Source organism: Cuculus canorus, chromosome 2, assembly GCF_017976375.1.
Source record: "Cuculus canorus isolate bCucCan1 chromosome 2, bCucCan1.pri, whole genome shotgun sequence".
Classification (NCBI taxonomy): domain Eukaryota; kingdom Metazoa; phylum Chordata; class Aves; order Cuculiformes; family Cuculidae; genus Cuculus; species Cuculus canorus.
This window is the reverse complement of record NC_071402.1, coordinates 25713940-25728913: the sequence shown is the minus strand read 5'-3', so window position 1 is coordinate 25728913 and position 14974 is coordinate 25713940. Positions and strand designations below refer to the sequence as shown.

The window sequence follows — 14974 nt, the reverse complement described above, 5'->3', positions numbered from 1 at the left end:
CAGCAGTCACTCTTGCCAGAAAAGGGATTTCTTCTTTGCACAATGCTTGCCCACCCTTCCCAATACTTTTAAGGCAGAAGTCCTTATTAAAAATACAGCTCAAATTCTATGCAAATAAGCTGTCAGAACTATAAATGATTGCAATGATTCCTCTCAGTTTATGATGCGTATGACAATATTTTTGTCTTCTAAGTGCTTGCTCATGCTGTAATTGACTTATACGAAGGCTTTAGCTTTAACAGATGCCAGGCAGAGCTGCCTTTCACTGTATAGAGTGAGGCAGACATTGGAAGGAAGTAGCCCAAAACCAGTTTTGAGATTAGATAAGACTTGGGCTTATCATGGCATTCATTTGTGAGTTTCCTCTCTGTGGAAAAGTCAAATGAATGCAACTAATTGTTTTCCACAGCTGGAAGACACCTTGGATATAAATATCACCCAGATTGGCATAGATGAATGTATGACAGCAAACTGCACTCATAGCAGTGGATGCATCAGCAAGCATGAACAGAGTCACCTGCCAACAATAACCACAGCTGGAAGTGTTTCACTGCTGTCTGTGACAGTCCTGAGTCTTGCCCTCTGTGGCTGTGCAGCTCGGGAGAGTCCTCATCTCTCCTGCTCCTCATACCAGACAAACCCTTGTCTCAATGGTGGCACCTGTGTGGATACTGATTTGGGCTACAGGTTGGTAAAGCTTTGTCTGGCGTACAAGCAAAATGCTTCTAGCTCAGTCTGTAAGGAAGAAGACTGGAAGTTTGCGGAGGCATCACTGTGTGTCTTCTAACTGTAGCGAATCTGAGTTTTGTTATACTTCATGGACAGGTCTTGCAAACAAACCTCTGTTTTCAGGTAGATAATGTTTGTCATAGTCTCCAGGAAAACCTTGGGAAGTTTGCATGCTGCTGTGGTTTCTTTAATGTCATCCTGCCAAATGTTCTTGTTTTATGCAGCTTATCTTAATGCTTTTAAACATTTAAATCATGTCACTTGTGTTACTTAATAACCTCTTCCTCACATTCCTTGCTTCAATTTTTCTCCAAAAATGACATCTCATAGATAAAGATAGTATAAAGATGAAAAAAGAAATGATGGGACTATACTAGCTCAGAATGAACCTGGTCCCCTTCCAGAAGGCAAGTCTTGAGCATGTTTGCTTAGAAATGGTCACCCCAATGTAAGAAAGCAGAAACAACTGTCCAGCCTCTTCTGAGCACCCTTGATAGGGGTGACAGGACTCAGACTGAAGCTGCAGAAGCTCCTGATCATGGTAAAGGTCTGAGTCCGACATTGCTACTAAGGTGTTATCAACCAGGGAAATTTTGCTGCCCAGGATTCCTTGGTAGGCTCTGCCGCCTGTCATTTGCTCAGGTCTGAGGCTTCTTTGCTTCTGCTCTGTTTTCAGTAGTTTTGTGGATAGACTTTTTCTGCATCTGATCCCTGTCATTCTGCTTTCACTGGGTACTAGCGATCTAGAAGCTAAGAAATAGGGGCCCAGCTCCTCTGCCTCCCTGTCCTCCTGCCCATTTCTGTTGCTCCTTTGATTCCTCCCTTACAGGTTTTGTTATTGTCATGCTGTGATTACTCTTTTGTACAGAATCCCCAGAGTATTAAGGGAAGACCCCCAGGCATCTCTTTTTGGTAGCATAAAGGAAATAAACAAGAAATTAGCTTGCAATAAGAATGAAGTTGTCAAGATCTACAACTGTCACACTTCTTATCACTTTTTTCTGGGTGATATTACCTTCCCACACCCTCCCTTTTCTTTCTCTGTCAACATAATAAAGTCTTTAAACAAGCTGATAACTAAGCCTAGTGAAAAGTGTTTCTTTTTTTTTTTTGCTGAAAAGATTAGAGGGTTTTATGTGCTGTGTATATTACAGCAGCTCTGCCATTTATTCACAGAATATTCTTATATAGACATATTATCATTCAAAACTAAAGCTTATCTGTGTTTGTACAAACAAGTAAATAGGGAATGTTTTATGATGAGAGTTTTGCTAATGCTTAACACACAGTGCCTAGGCAGCATGGGCTCTCGTGCTTAAAGTGGAGAGTTCTGCTCTGGGAAGAGACCTTTGCAGCTTCTGCTTGAGTGGTGTATTTTGCTTTTCTTTTATTTTTTAATAGATGCAAATGTTCTGCAAATTTCCATGGACCAGACTGCCAGCAGACGAAACACACCTTCAGAGGCCACGGTTATGCCTGGTTCCCTCCTCTTAAGCCTTGCTTTGAAAGCCGCATCTCCTTAGAGTTTATCACTGAAGTTGCTGATGGCCTTCTGTTGTACCATGGACCAGTGGCACGAGGGCAGCTGGGAGAACGGGAAGATTTCATTGCATTAGGTTAGCAACTTAAAGAGTATTTATTCTTTGTGCTTGTGGAAAGGTGAGATTCTACTTGTTGAAAGTACTAGTTGATAGGGTTTTTTTATAAAATATTCAGAAGATTAGTTTTGGAGAAAATGGAGAATGCAGAACAACTCACCAGCATGCCCAGTTTGTATTCTGTGTTAGAGGTTGGATTTCTTTGAACTGGGTAAAGAACCCCTCCAACAGACTGAACCAGTCAGTTCAACTGTGTGTGAGTGCAAACACGGTTCATGCATATCCAATAAGAGTGTTTCTTTGCAGAGCTCTCCGGTGGCATCCCATCATTGACCATGAGGCACAGCTCTGGTGAGCTTTTTCTGCAGCTGTCACGAAAAGTTAATGTTGCAGATCGCCGCTGGCACAATATAAAAATTATAAATGATGGAAAGGCAAGTGTAAATTTGGGCAGTCCTGTGGAAGCACTAATTTTTGTACCTAGTTATCCCTCCCAAATCCTTTCTTCCTTCTGTAGAACTCTTTCCTCAATTAGTCTTCTATCATCTCTGCAACAGCAGACAGTGAAGCAGAACTGCCTGGGGGAAGAAAGGCCTGGGGAAGTCCAATCCAATTTTGAAATGGGCCCTGCAAACTTTTTGTTTAATGATTCTTGATCACAGAGTTGTGATAATCCAGGGGCTAAATGCTTCCTGGACTGATAGAATAAAATATGCTTAATTTGTCTGAACGGGAAACTGCCCTACCAAGTGGTTTTAGACATGCAGCACAAGGGAGCTTTTGTGTAAGGGAACATCTTGCATCTCAGAACATCTTGCTGATATAACACTGGTGAAGGCATCTGCTATGTTTCCCCTTCCCCTCCTCCATAAAACAAGCTGGGGGACATATCTGGATCTGGGATGGGGGACCTTGCAGACAACCTGCTTTGCTAGATTGTCTCTCTGGATTCTATTTTGGGAGAAAACTCGAAGAAAATCCCATCTTCCTTCTACCATGTCAGTGACTTGGCATGGTCATGGTAGAGTCAGATCCTTCTTTTGTGTGGCTTCTTAGTTACACAAGTCAGATCTTTCTTTTGTGTAGTTTCTTAGTTACATGCCATGTGCCATAAATTTCCAGATAAGTATGTGGAAGGGTTTTATTATTTTAATAAAGTTTCCTGCACTGTAATTGCTAGTTACTATTCCCCCCCTTTTGCTAAGTGAAAGAAAGTGTGTAATTAAAATGTATGCACGACTCTGGGTGCAATTGTTTGAAATAGTGTCTTTCTCTAGAAAGTGAAGCTGATTCTTGACCACTGTGTAAATGTCTCAGTTAGAGACAACGACAGTGGCGTTAAGAAGATCTCACAGATGGATTTGTCTGCCTGTGAAGCCTCTGAAGAGACTCCAGGATTTCAAAGGTAAAAAAACCCGATCCAACCCCCCAAACCCAAGAACTGGAAACATAATTACTCAAAAGAGCTAAGGAAAAAAAGGGGAGAGGAGGTCGAAATTGAGCCAGGTTGCTGTATTTTGTGTGCCACTCATTCTTTCTTTGCCTCCCCTCCCTTCAGCATGGCAAGGCTCTTCAGTGGCCATCAGCCTCTGCAGCTGGGTGGCGTCAAGAAGACTTTGCCTTACCACGATTCACAAAGGCGCTTTAGAGGGTTTGTTGGCTGCATTCGCAATGTCATCATTGATAGTAAGGTAGGGCTGTTCAGATGACTCTTGGGTTTTCTGCTGTTAACTGTAGACATCTGATGTGACACCTCTCTCTGTCCTTTTCTAGGTCTATGATTTAGAGCACCCTGCAGAGTCTTTGAACAGTGCTCCCGGCTGTGTCCGTACAGATGAAATGTGTCAGAGTGGTGGGATGGCCTCCTGTGGTGTCCATGGCAAGTGTGTTGGTGGTTGGGATTTCTTTCGCTGTGACTGTTCCCCAGGATATGCTGGACCAGCATGTGAAAAAGGTACTACAAGTTCTAGGGAGAAGTAAATGATGGGAACAACACCAAACGTACTGCTTTAAATTTGCCACAGCTTTGAACTGAGTAGCCTAATAAGATCATGCTGTACTCTAGGAATGATTGAGATCTGCAGCAATGTAAAGATACTTCTAACTCTTCTTGAATAAAGATAATGTCACAGAAGAGAGTCTTGTGGGACCTGCTTTACAGGGGGGCAAGTGATCAGATGGTTCTGTTGTGTTTGTCGCAACATCTTATTTCTCAGTGGTGAAAGATAAAGCATTCTGCACTGCCTCTTCTTCCTCTAATCATGCTGATCATAAAATGTATAATAGTTTGATGAATATGATACTATTTATCACCTTGCAGTAGTTGTATGAATTTTCTAGCTTGGTATGTCCTCTCTGTGAAACCCATGGGCACAACCCTGAAGTCTTCAGGCCCAACTTTCCTTCTATAAAATGGGGATAATTACATTTGCCTCTATCAGCGGAATGAATTGAAGGTAGCAAAATGCCCCTAGATCACAGCGGCGGGTTCATGTGGGGACATGATATCAGGCTGGCTCCAGAAAATGCATTATCTTGAACAAAATCAGCATGAAATATCTATCAGAGAATAAAACATGGAAGAATGGATAATAAAAACAGTACAGATATTATAGCATGGCCAGCATGTGAAAGGAGATGATTCTGCCCTTCTACTCCGCTCTGGTGAGACTTTACCTGCAGTCTTGCATCCTGCTGTGGATTTCTCAGCGCAGGAAAAACATGGACCCATGAGGGCCACAGGAGGGCCACAAAGATGATCAGGGGCTGCACCACCTCTCTTGTAAGAAAAGGCTGAGGGAGTTGGAGTTGTTCAGCTTGGAGAAGAAAAGGCTCCAGGGGAGACCTTATTGTGGCCTTTCAGTACTTAAAGAGGGCTGATAGGAAAGATGAGGACAGACCTTTTAGCAGGGCCTGTTGTGATAGGACAAGGGGTAGTGGTTTTAAACTAAAAGAGAGTAGATTTAGACTAGATAGAAGTAAGAATTTTTTTATAATGAAGGTGGTAAAACACTGGAACGGGTTGCCCACAGAGATGGTAAATGCCCCATCCCTGGAAACATTCAAGGGTTGGATGGGGCTCTGAGCAAACTGATGTAGTTGAAGATGTCCCTTCTAATTGCAGGGGATGTTGAACTAGATGACCTTAAAGGTTGCTTCCAACCCAAACTACTACGTCCAGACTAAGTGCCCCAGCATCAGTTGGGGCACTGTATTTCATTTACATGACACTGACCAGAGATTAGCTCTTGGTGACCCAGCGTTCCTCCTGTCCAGTCACTAACTGTGCCCAGAACAAGCAGATCTAGGATTGCTGTCAGGTAGTGAGACTGAAATGGTTGCTTGCTGTGTAAGAGCACCAGTTCTGTGTGATTGAGTGGGTTTTGATTTCCAGGAAAGTGCAGTGCAGTTCTTTGCTGGATGACACTCAGATGGATGCCCCAGGGTGATGGGGGAAGAAATAATTTCATGCCTTTTCTCAAGTTAAGATAATAAACACTGATTTCATAGCTCTTTGTAATAAAAAAAAAAAAAGAATTATATATTATGACTTTTGACTGTCCCTGCCCTGAGGCTTTCTCGTGTGCCAACTGAAATGGGAAGTAAATTGTGTATTTTCTAACAGTGAGGGTTACCAACTGCAGGACTAAACTACTAAAAGAAACATTAGATTCTCCTTTTCTGTCATCAGGTCAATACCAACTACGTTATGGCAAAAAATGACTGGGTAAAATGTATAACTTGTGGCAGGCATAATGTTACCAACATTATCTAATTGCTCTTTCCCTGCCTAAATTTTGTATCCTTGATTTGTTCTTTGTCTCTTAATTCCCTTGGTACTGGGAGGGGATACTTTCCATGATGCTTTATTATGTTGTCAAAGCTTTTGAAGAACTAAACATTCTGACATTCAGAAATGGTTAATTCTCAAGCAGTGGAGATCTGAGTGAGTAGTAATTTCTGATATTTTCGCTTTGATTTTATGTATGTTGTGCTTAGTTCTTCCAGAATGGGCCTTTGGAAGGGACAGTTGGATCCATTTTGAGCCAAGAAGCATCCTCAGCACTCACAGCACTCAGATAAAGCTGATGGTGCGCACCCGTATGTCTCGTGGCACCCTCCTCAGCTTGGCCTCTGCAGATGGGAATGGATACATCCGGCTGGAGGTGAGCAGTCCAAAACCCATTCAACTTCAGTGCTTATAATTTGTCATGGAGTATCCCAATAAGAGAGAAAAATGCAGTTTCCAATTAAGGACACCTGCTCTTTAATGTAATAAAATATCAGGAATTTACCTCATGAGTGTAACTATTGTCACTTGTGTTGTCCTCAATATTATGCTTTCACAACATAGATCTCTAGCTGTTTCACTGCAAAAAGTACACGAGTGCAGGTGGTATACATGAATGGGGAAGACTGGTTTATCTTCTTTGCATTTTCTCTTTGCTTCCATCTATCTCTGGCTTTAAAACTTGTCTCTACATTTTGTTGCTATTGAAAAAAAGTTGGCTGGTTTTTATTAGTTAGGCAGAGGCAAATTATATTAGTTAGACAGAGGGCCAGTTGGGAAAACTTACAGGTAGACATCAATAGGAAGAAGACTGATAAAAAAGGTTTGTCTAAGAGTGACCTGTAAAGGAAAGAGTTGATAATTCCTGGACTTGCAGTTTCCTTGTGGTAATTTTTATCTGGTAATAAAGCACTTAAAAACAAAAGTACCATTTTCATTTTAAATATTCATGTTCATTTCTTGAGGCAGGACTGTGTAAAAACATGTAGAAGTTCATTTCTGGTATTAAGGTCTTTATCATCTTCCTCTAGGTGGTTGAGGGTTTTTTTAGTGTTAACATCAGCTTGGGGGACAAAAATTACTCTCTGAGATTGAGGACATTACGTATAAACAACGGCCAATGGGTTCTTCTGACCATGGAGCGCTACAACAATGAATTTACCCTGCGCATTAACAGTGGTGAAGGTGATCAAGAAGTGACTTCTGTCTTGGGTACAAATAGATGGTTTGAAATGGATTGGACAAGCATCGTGCTAGGAAACCGCCTTCCCAATCATTCAGAGAGTGATTTCCAAGGTAAGTGATATGACTGATTCCTAAAAGGAGGGACTTAAAGCCTAAAAGAGGCATCTTTGACTGTATTAGAGAGTCTAAAACCTAGGTAAGAATTCTCGTGGAGACTTCTGTGCCCACAAATTCCCACCTTCTCTACAAGGGCATTCGGAGCCAATGTTCAACTCTCTATTTGCCATTGTATCTAGTTCTAATGAAGATGTGAGATTACCTGTAGATGTTAAAAAATAGCACTTCAGATTTTTATTTTCAATGCCAGATGCCCAAAGAGGTGAATTCATGCTGTGATCTTCACTCCCTTTTTGCCTCAGAAGGGTTTAAGGAATAGTCACCTCCTAGTAGGAGGAGAAGGATTTGCAATGCAACTCATGGAGTGCTCGCCATTTCCTGGAGGAGGATGCTGGGACTGGAGATTGTGGCTTAAGAAAAGACAGTTTTTTCCGTCCTGTTGCTTCTCATTGAGCCCCACTTTAAAGATTACATTTTAAATCTTGTTTAATTTAGAGGAGCTGTTCTGGTTCATAGCACAGTTCTGCTAAATTGTGCATTGTACAACCAAGCTGTCTAGGGAAGTATTATTGATCTGTATGTTGGCCAGAGCACATAGGCCCATGTCCGGTAGCCCTTCCTTTAAAATAAAACTGATAAGTAGTATAAAGATCTGTTTAAAAAATGTTTTAAGTTTTCTACAATGTTCTAAAGTCTCCTGTATGTGTGTTGGGGGCAGGGTTTGAGATGAGGAAGTTGCTAACCCAATGTATTTCTCTGTGTATTCCCTTGCCTTGATGCAGGTTGTATGCGTGATGTCCAGCTGAACGGTCAGCCACTTCTCATGGAAGGCAAAAGCACGGAGTTTGGCTTAGTTCTGAAGCGGCAAGGTGTCACCATGGGGTGCCATTCCAGTGCCTGCAGCAGCCAGCCCTGTTACAGCCCATTTCTTTGTGTAGATTTGTGGAGAAAATATGAATGCAGGTATATTAAGCTTTTGTTTTCAGCCAGGGGTGATTGGGAAGCTTTTTCTTTCCATCTTAGAATATGCAACTTGCTTTAATACTGAAAATCCCTGCTCTCCAACTCATATCCCGGCATGGGCCAAACATGCCTTTTCCTGCAAGTCCAATATGGAACCTATTTATTATACTAATTTTTCCCATGGTGACATGATGACAGGACAGTGAGGAAATTAAATTCCATTTCATAAAAGGTAAATTCCAAAAGCTTTGGTCTCTGCTACTCTGTGTGAAAATATTGTATGCTTTGATATAATCTATGTACATTGTGTGTATGTATCTGTATCAAATAAATATATTTCAAATACACTATATATACACACATATATTTTCTGTAAAGAAGGTGAAATTAGTCGTAATTTGTGTGAAGCAATGAGACATTCAAAATTAGACTGTCACAAAACTGGATTCTAAAATTGGCTGCCCAGGACCAGAACCGATGACCATCAGCTGGTATCATACAAAGTTAGTTTATTGGCGAAGAACCACTCATTAAAGAAATTTTCCAAAACATATATTAAAAAAACCCACAAAATACAGCATCTCTGCTCAAAATCCCCAAACATTCTTACAGGCTGGACTAGTCTCCTTCAGTTCCACTAAAATTTGCACTTCTGAGGCTGCTGATGCATTCCCAAAAGGGCTGTGAGATAGTCTTCAGTGTATCTTGAGACACTCCTTTCTTCATTCCTCTTAGGAAAGAACAATATAAAGGTTCTTCCATTCATTCACTAGTATTTCTTCTTTGGGTTGCAGAAAGCAGATCTGTGTTCCTCACAACATTCCTTCATGGTCTCTCGTATTATATATCAGAAGAAATCACTTTTTCTGCAGGTTGAAGTCCTAAGAAAAGACAGATTGGATCATTCTGAGGTCAATGGCATCTCTTTCCAAAGGCCCAAATGAGCATTACAAAGCTTATACTAAGTACTTGTTAAACACATTGATCTCAGCTTTTTATTTCCCTCTAGGGGTTTTGAACACATCTGTAGAAAAAGGATTAGTTTGTTCAGAAACTGTCGGATCTCCTTTTTAAGCAAGGAGTGAAGCTCTTCTGCATATCTTCTGGAGAACGAAAGCAGAACATATGATGATGCTTTCATAAGCCTACTGTTTCACTATGTTAGAGTTTACACATTCCGTACTCTCAATGTAGACTCATGATTTGCTTGAAAAGACTTTAATTATTTGCTTTAAATTATTTGCTTGAAAAGACTAATTATTTTTTTTTATTTAAAAGAAATAGTAACAACCTTTGCGCAAAACAACATACAGCTTTGGGTGCTTTGCTGGCCTAAACAATATCTTCTACTTTTCTTGTTCAGGTGTCCAGCTGGGAAAGTAGAAGTGACTGACAACCTTACTGGGCTCAGACACTGTACCTCATCACCTTGTGGACACTGGACCTGTAGGAATGGGGGTACCTGTGTGGCTCAATCCCAAGACAAGACTATCTGCCAGTGCCCCGAAGGTTACAAGGGGAGATGGTGTGAAATTAGCCAGGTGAAAGCTGGAAGACCCGTTGGACTCAGTTCTGGCTCTATTCTGGCAATCAGCATGTGCCTCCTTGTCTTCCTAGGTAGGAAAGAAAGTACTTCTTGTCTTTCCTTTTAATCTTGTACCTTGCTTCATTGAATCAAGTCTGGTTTACTCTTGGATGTTGTGTTCATTGTTTCACTTTTCTTGAGATCACCAGCTGGCAATTCATTTGAGGATGCTAAAAAGACAGGCATCAGCACATAGTTGTAGTTTACTGGCTTTGAAGCCAGTTCAAGCAAATTTAGGACTTCTCTCTTTCAGAATCACTGATTTTCAATCCTTCTTAAATAAGAGCTTTCCATCTACATATGCAAATATGTGTGCAGTCACATCCATCTGAAACTCTCTGTCCCAAGCTCTTACATTTGTAATATGTAGGGCCTGCAGCTAGTACATGCTATTTCTCTAGAAAGTTTATGATCTTAACAGGCAAGCCTCATTAAGACTGTGAGGTAGAAGGAGAAGTTCAGAGTGTCCCTAGTTTCAGGCACACTTTGGCTAAAAAGTTAATAACACCATAAAACTGTTTCTCATGTTTATAAAGAAAAACTGCATACACATCTCAGAATAGTAAAGGCTCCATGATTATATTACACTTGTAACCTTCATTAAAACAGTGTTTTACTTACTTTGGGTATCTTATTTACTCAGGATTGGTGAAAGGCCAGAGACTGGCCAAAATGCCTTCTATTTAAATGGATTCCTTTAGGTAAGTAAAATACTCTTTTAATGAAGTTTATAACGTAATATACATAGATGATTCTTTACATTCCTGAATATAAGTTGCTTATATATTAACAATATGCATTTCTTTACTGGGAACTTAGTTGTCAAATTAAGTGTTAATTTAATCTCTCAGGAGTCATATAACTGCTTGTTTATCATGCATCTTACTTTGCTGTATAACTAATATGTGTCTGTATTTCTTTCAGCGCTCCTGGTCTCCTACACGGTGTGGAGTCAGTGGGGAAGTTCAGGGTTTCGTAAAGGAGGAATTTATCACATTCCTGAAGAGCGTGAAAGCTGGGAAGATGTTAGAGAAAATGTTTTCAATTATAATGAAGAAGGAGGTGGAGAACGTGACCAGGTATGATGCAGCTTCAGTCCGGTCTTTGCAAATCCAACCTTTCTTCACCTTCCTTTCCCAGACCTTCTATTAAACTTGTTGTCCATATCTGGTTATCTGATTGTTTTTTTGGTTTTTTTTTAGCCTAAGTATTTGTGAGTGGGAGGCTTCTATTTCAACCCACCCTGTACCTTTCATGATGCTAGTCATCTGTGGCCACCTTTGAGGGGGCTGCTTGGGATGCAGCCTTCTTGCTTCAGCTAACTATCATTTTGCAGAGGGATTTGGTGTGATCTGAGCTTGACCCTCTCTTTTCTTCAGTTTGTAGAAAACTCACAGAGCTAGTTTTGCATTGCACTGAGTTTTAAAACATTTTTTGGAACCTGTTTCCTTTGTTTCTCTCTGATATTTGCGTTCTTTTTTTTTCTAGAATGCTTACGATATAGATGAACTGAAGAAACCCCTCCATAACATTCCCCGCTTCTCCTTGAGGGCAGCTGCCCCACGCTTCAGGACACCCACTGGCCCAAAAAGAGACTCACTCCTAAAACATGCACATCGGAAACAATCAACATCAGCTGTTACCAGTGTCCCAGACTTCAAGGAATATGTTTCTCAAATCATCCAGGATGCAGACAAAGATCTACAGAGTGTTCCAGCTGACACTATTCATTTTTACTGCTTAGAAGGGCAATGTTCTCTAGCAGAGAGCCTCAGTTCCTTAGACTCTGCTTGTGGTGTTGAAGGTCTAAATTATGATTGTCTCCAAGAGTGGGGGTCAAAGTTTGACAAGCTTAAAGAACTCTATAAGACCTCAAACAAACATTTATGACTGGAGTTAAAGGAACTTGACACATTGTCATGACATATGGACACTACTTTTAAAAAATGCCCCTTTTTATACATAAGGTACATCAAATAACTAACTTGCTGCAAGTTTTTAGTTACAGTAGTATGATATACTCACTTTTCCCAGAAGTGACAAACTGACTGAGTTTTTTATATGCACTGTACAGTTAATTCTAGAAGTATGAAGATTTTTAAAGCATGAATTTTCTTGAAAACTTTGGAACATAGGATTTGTATTGAATGGCATTATAATATCCCTTTTTATTTATACGGATGGCAGTGACTTACTAGAATTGTCCTGGATGCAAAAACTTGAATTATTTTCTCCCTAGTATTAGTATGATTCCTATCAGGTGGGGAGCCAAGGGTATGGGGTTTTTTAAGTTGCATTCATTTTAGACTGTGAAATAATTATTACAAATGTTAAATATAAAACATTTTAAATTTCTGGTTTTCTTGTCAGCTTTTGTCTTATCCTCCTAAACTTGAATCCCCCTTGACATCACACAGACCACCTCACTCACTATTACAGGCTGCCCAGATGTGTGACACTTTTTGTGTTTAACCCTTTTTCTAGTTACCTGTAAAGAGGGGAAAACACTGAAAAGATCCTAGCTGTGAATAACACTTTGCTGGTGTGACAATTTTATACTCTTAAAAGAGTGGTTGTAAGACCTCGGAAAAGTTTATATTCAAATAAGCCTTTATTTCCAACCTTGCTTTCCCCATGGAACCCTTCTTTAAAGTCTGCAGATGCAAACCAGAAAGTCTGATAGCAGATGTGAAGAGAAGCTAGAAGGGAAGCCAGGCAAGAGTTGAAACCGAACTTTTAACCAGGACAGAGATTGTAAAACTTGGGACCCTCAAAACAGAAAGCGTGGGGAAACCTACTGTGTTTCCCTTTGTCTCCTCCTACTCCCACTCCCCAGGAAAGGACTGTGGTTTGAGCACGGAAAGGGAGTCAGGCTCTTCTGAAACTTAGCGTTGACTTGAACACTCACTTCTGTGACCATGGGTTGTTCTTTCCCTTTCTCTCTTTCTTGCTTCTCTGAAATAAGGTCAGCTCCCTATGTGTGGGATGATGTGTGGTCTTTAATAGGTGCTTACAGAGTGCTTGAAAGTTCTCAAATGCTAAGGTTTTTTTAATTACCAGTACAGCAGGATACTCAACTTTTTTTTTTTAATTCAAGCCTTGACACTTCCTTTAATATACAAATATTTGTTTAAAATTGAGTCTTTCATCACTCTTCGTCATTTTATTTGGCATAAAAGAATGCAAATTAGTTTTGTACCTAGAAGGAAGATTTTGATACTATTAGAAAAAATATGATTCACACTGAAAATTGACTTAACAAAACCACCATGTGAACTAAATAAAATATTAATTCTATAGAACTATTTATATAAATGACACAAACCCAGCAATATTTATTAAAGAGATTTGGAGCAAAGAGTCAGTGTAAGCCACTCCTTCACACCAAAGTCTCACATGGCTCAGCACTGGTTGTTCATACAAAGTCATAAAAAATATTGTAGCTATATTAACATACTGCCTCATCTTGCTTAATGTAATTTTTCCCTCCTTCCTGGACATGTGTGGTCTTGTAAAAAACTGCAAAATCTCTTACATCCAGGGATATTATCTATCTGCAAATGAAAACTGCTGAGCCCCAGAACTTCAGTAAAGTGGCTGTTCTGAGCCTTGACCACTGAAAATATTTTCACGAACTTCTGCTAGTCATCCCAGTTTCAATACAGGATGTGGGATTATGTGATTGAGAACACCCCTGCAAAGAAGGACTCAAGGGTGCTGGTTGAAGAGAAGCTCAACATGAGCCAGCAATGCACACTCACAGCCTGGAAGGCCAACCGTGTCCTGGGCTGCATAAAAAGAAGCATGGCCAGAACGTCGAGGGAGGTGATTCTGCCCCTCTATTACTCTCTTGTAAGATCTCACCTGGAGTATTGTGTCCAGTTCTGGAATCCTCAATGTAAGAAGGACATGGAGCTGTTGGAACAGGTCCAGAGGAGGGCTACAAAGATGATCAGAGGGCTGGAGCACCTTCCCTACGACGACAAGCTGAGAAAGTTGGGCTTATTCAGCCTGGAGAAGAGAAGACTCTGAGGAGACCTTATAGCGACCTTCCAGTACAAGAAAGCTCGGGAGAGACTTTTTACAGAAGCCTGTAGAGGTAGGACTGGGGCAACGGGTATTAACTGAAGAGGGGCAGATTAAGACTAGACATAGGGAGGAATTTCTTCACTATGATAGTGGTGAGGCACTGGCACAGGTTGCCCAGGGAAGCTGTGGATGCCCCATCCCTGGAGGTGTTCAAGGCCAGGTTGGATGGGGCTTTCAGCAGCCTGATCTAGTGGGAGGTGTCCCTGCCCATGGCGGGGGGCTGGAACTGGATGGGCTTTAAGGTCCTTTCCAACACAAACTATTCTATGATTCTATCCTGCTTCTGCCCTAGCCACTGATGTCCTGGGAACAGAGATGTTGGAGAAACTTGAGGACCAGGTCCTCGCTATTTGCAACGTAGAGAGCGGCACTGGCATGCACGAGCTGTGTGAATGTGGACATCTCAATAACCCTAGAAGTCACTGCTGAAGGGAAGCTGCTTCTCCTGCCACTTGATTTGAATGTGCCCTTCATCATGGATCAAGGTCTTCATTTCTTCGCCCATTCATAAGGCATTAAGGAGGATGCAGGATTGGCCACTTTGCTCTCAGCTGGGCTGTGGGAGCCTGCTCCGACCACTGCAAGGGCCAGCTCTGAGCACTCCCCTCTTGTCCACTTCTCTAGACATCTTCTGGCCGCCACAAATCAAAAACCGCATTTAGTTAACGAGGCGGCAGCAGCGGAAGGGCAGGAGGGAGAGGTAAGGCTAGGGGGGATTTAGGGACGTGGTTTAGTGGTGAACTTGGCAGTGCTAGGATTATAGTTGGATTAGTGATCTTAAAGGTGCGTTCCAAGCTAAACGATCCCGCGATTCACTGATTCATGTGGGGCGGGCGGAGCCTCACTCCCTCAGCCACAGACCCGCCCCAGGCCGGGGCTGTGACAAAAAGGCGGGGCCGCGCATAGCCACGCCCCCCG

At 41.4% G+C, this 14974-nt stretch overlaps 1 protein-coding gene across 2 annotated transcripts in view; it reads left to right on the top strand.

Moving 5' to 3' along the window:
* Positions 1 to 12766, top strand: part of LOC104056783 (neural-cadherin) — a 54329-nt gene extending 41563 nt beyond the window's left edge. The window contains exons 22-33 of one of the 2 annotated variants that reach the window (XM_054060339.1): positions 410 to 687; positions 2131 to 2345; positions 2634 to 2761; positions 3605 to 3732; positions 3886 to 4018; positions 4101 to 4281; positions 6327 to 6493; positions 7149 to 7413; positions 8202 to 8382; positions 9746 to 9999; positions 10892 to 11046; positions 11456 to 12766. In XM_054060339.1, the coding sequence (XP_053916314.1) occupies positions 410 to 687; positions 2131 to 2345; positions 2634 to 2761; positions 3605 to 3732; positions 3886 to 4018; positions 4101 to 4281; positions 6327 to 6493; positions 7149 to 7413; positions 8202 to 8382; positions 9746 to 9999; positions 10892 to 11046; positions 11456 to 11857 (2487 nt within the window). In that variant the 3' untranslated portion in view covers positions 11858 to 12766. Of the gene's footprint in view, positions 1 to 409; positions 688 to 2130; positions 2346 to 2633; positions 2762 to 3604; positions 3733 to 3885; positions 4019 to 4100; positions 4282 to 6326; positions 6494 to 7148; positions 7414 to 8201; positions 8383 to 9745; positions 10000 to 10610; positions 10669 to 10891; positions 11047 to 11455 lie in introns of those variants that run through there. The other variant, XM_054060340.1, reaches the window with a different exon arrangement.
* The last annotated feature ends 2208 nt before the right edge of the window (positions 12767 to 14974 follow it).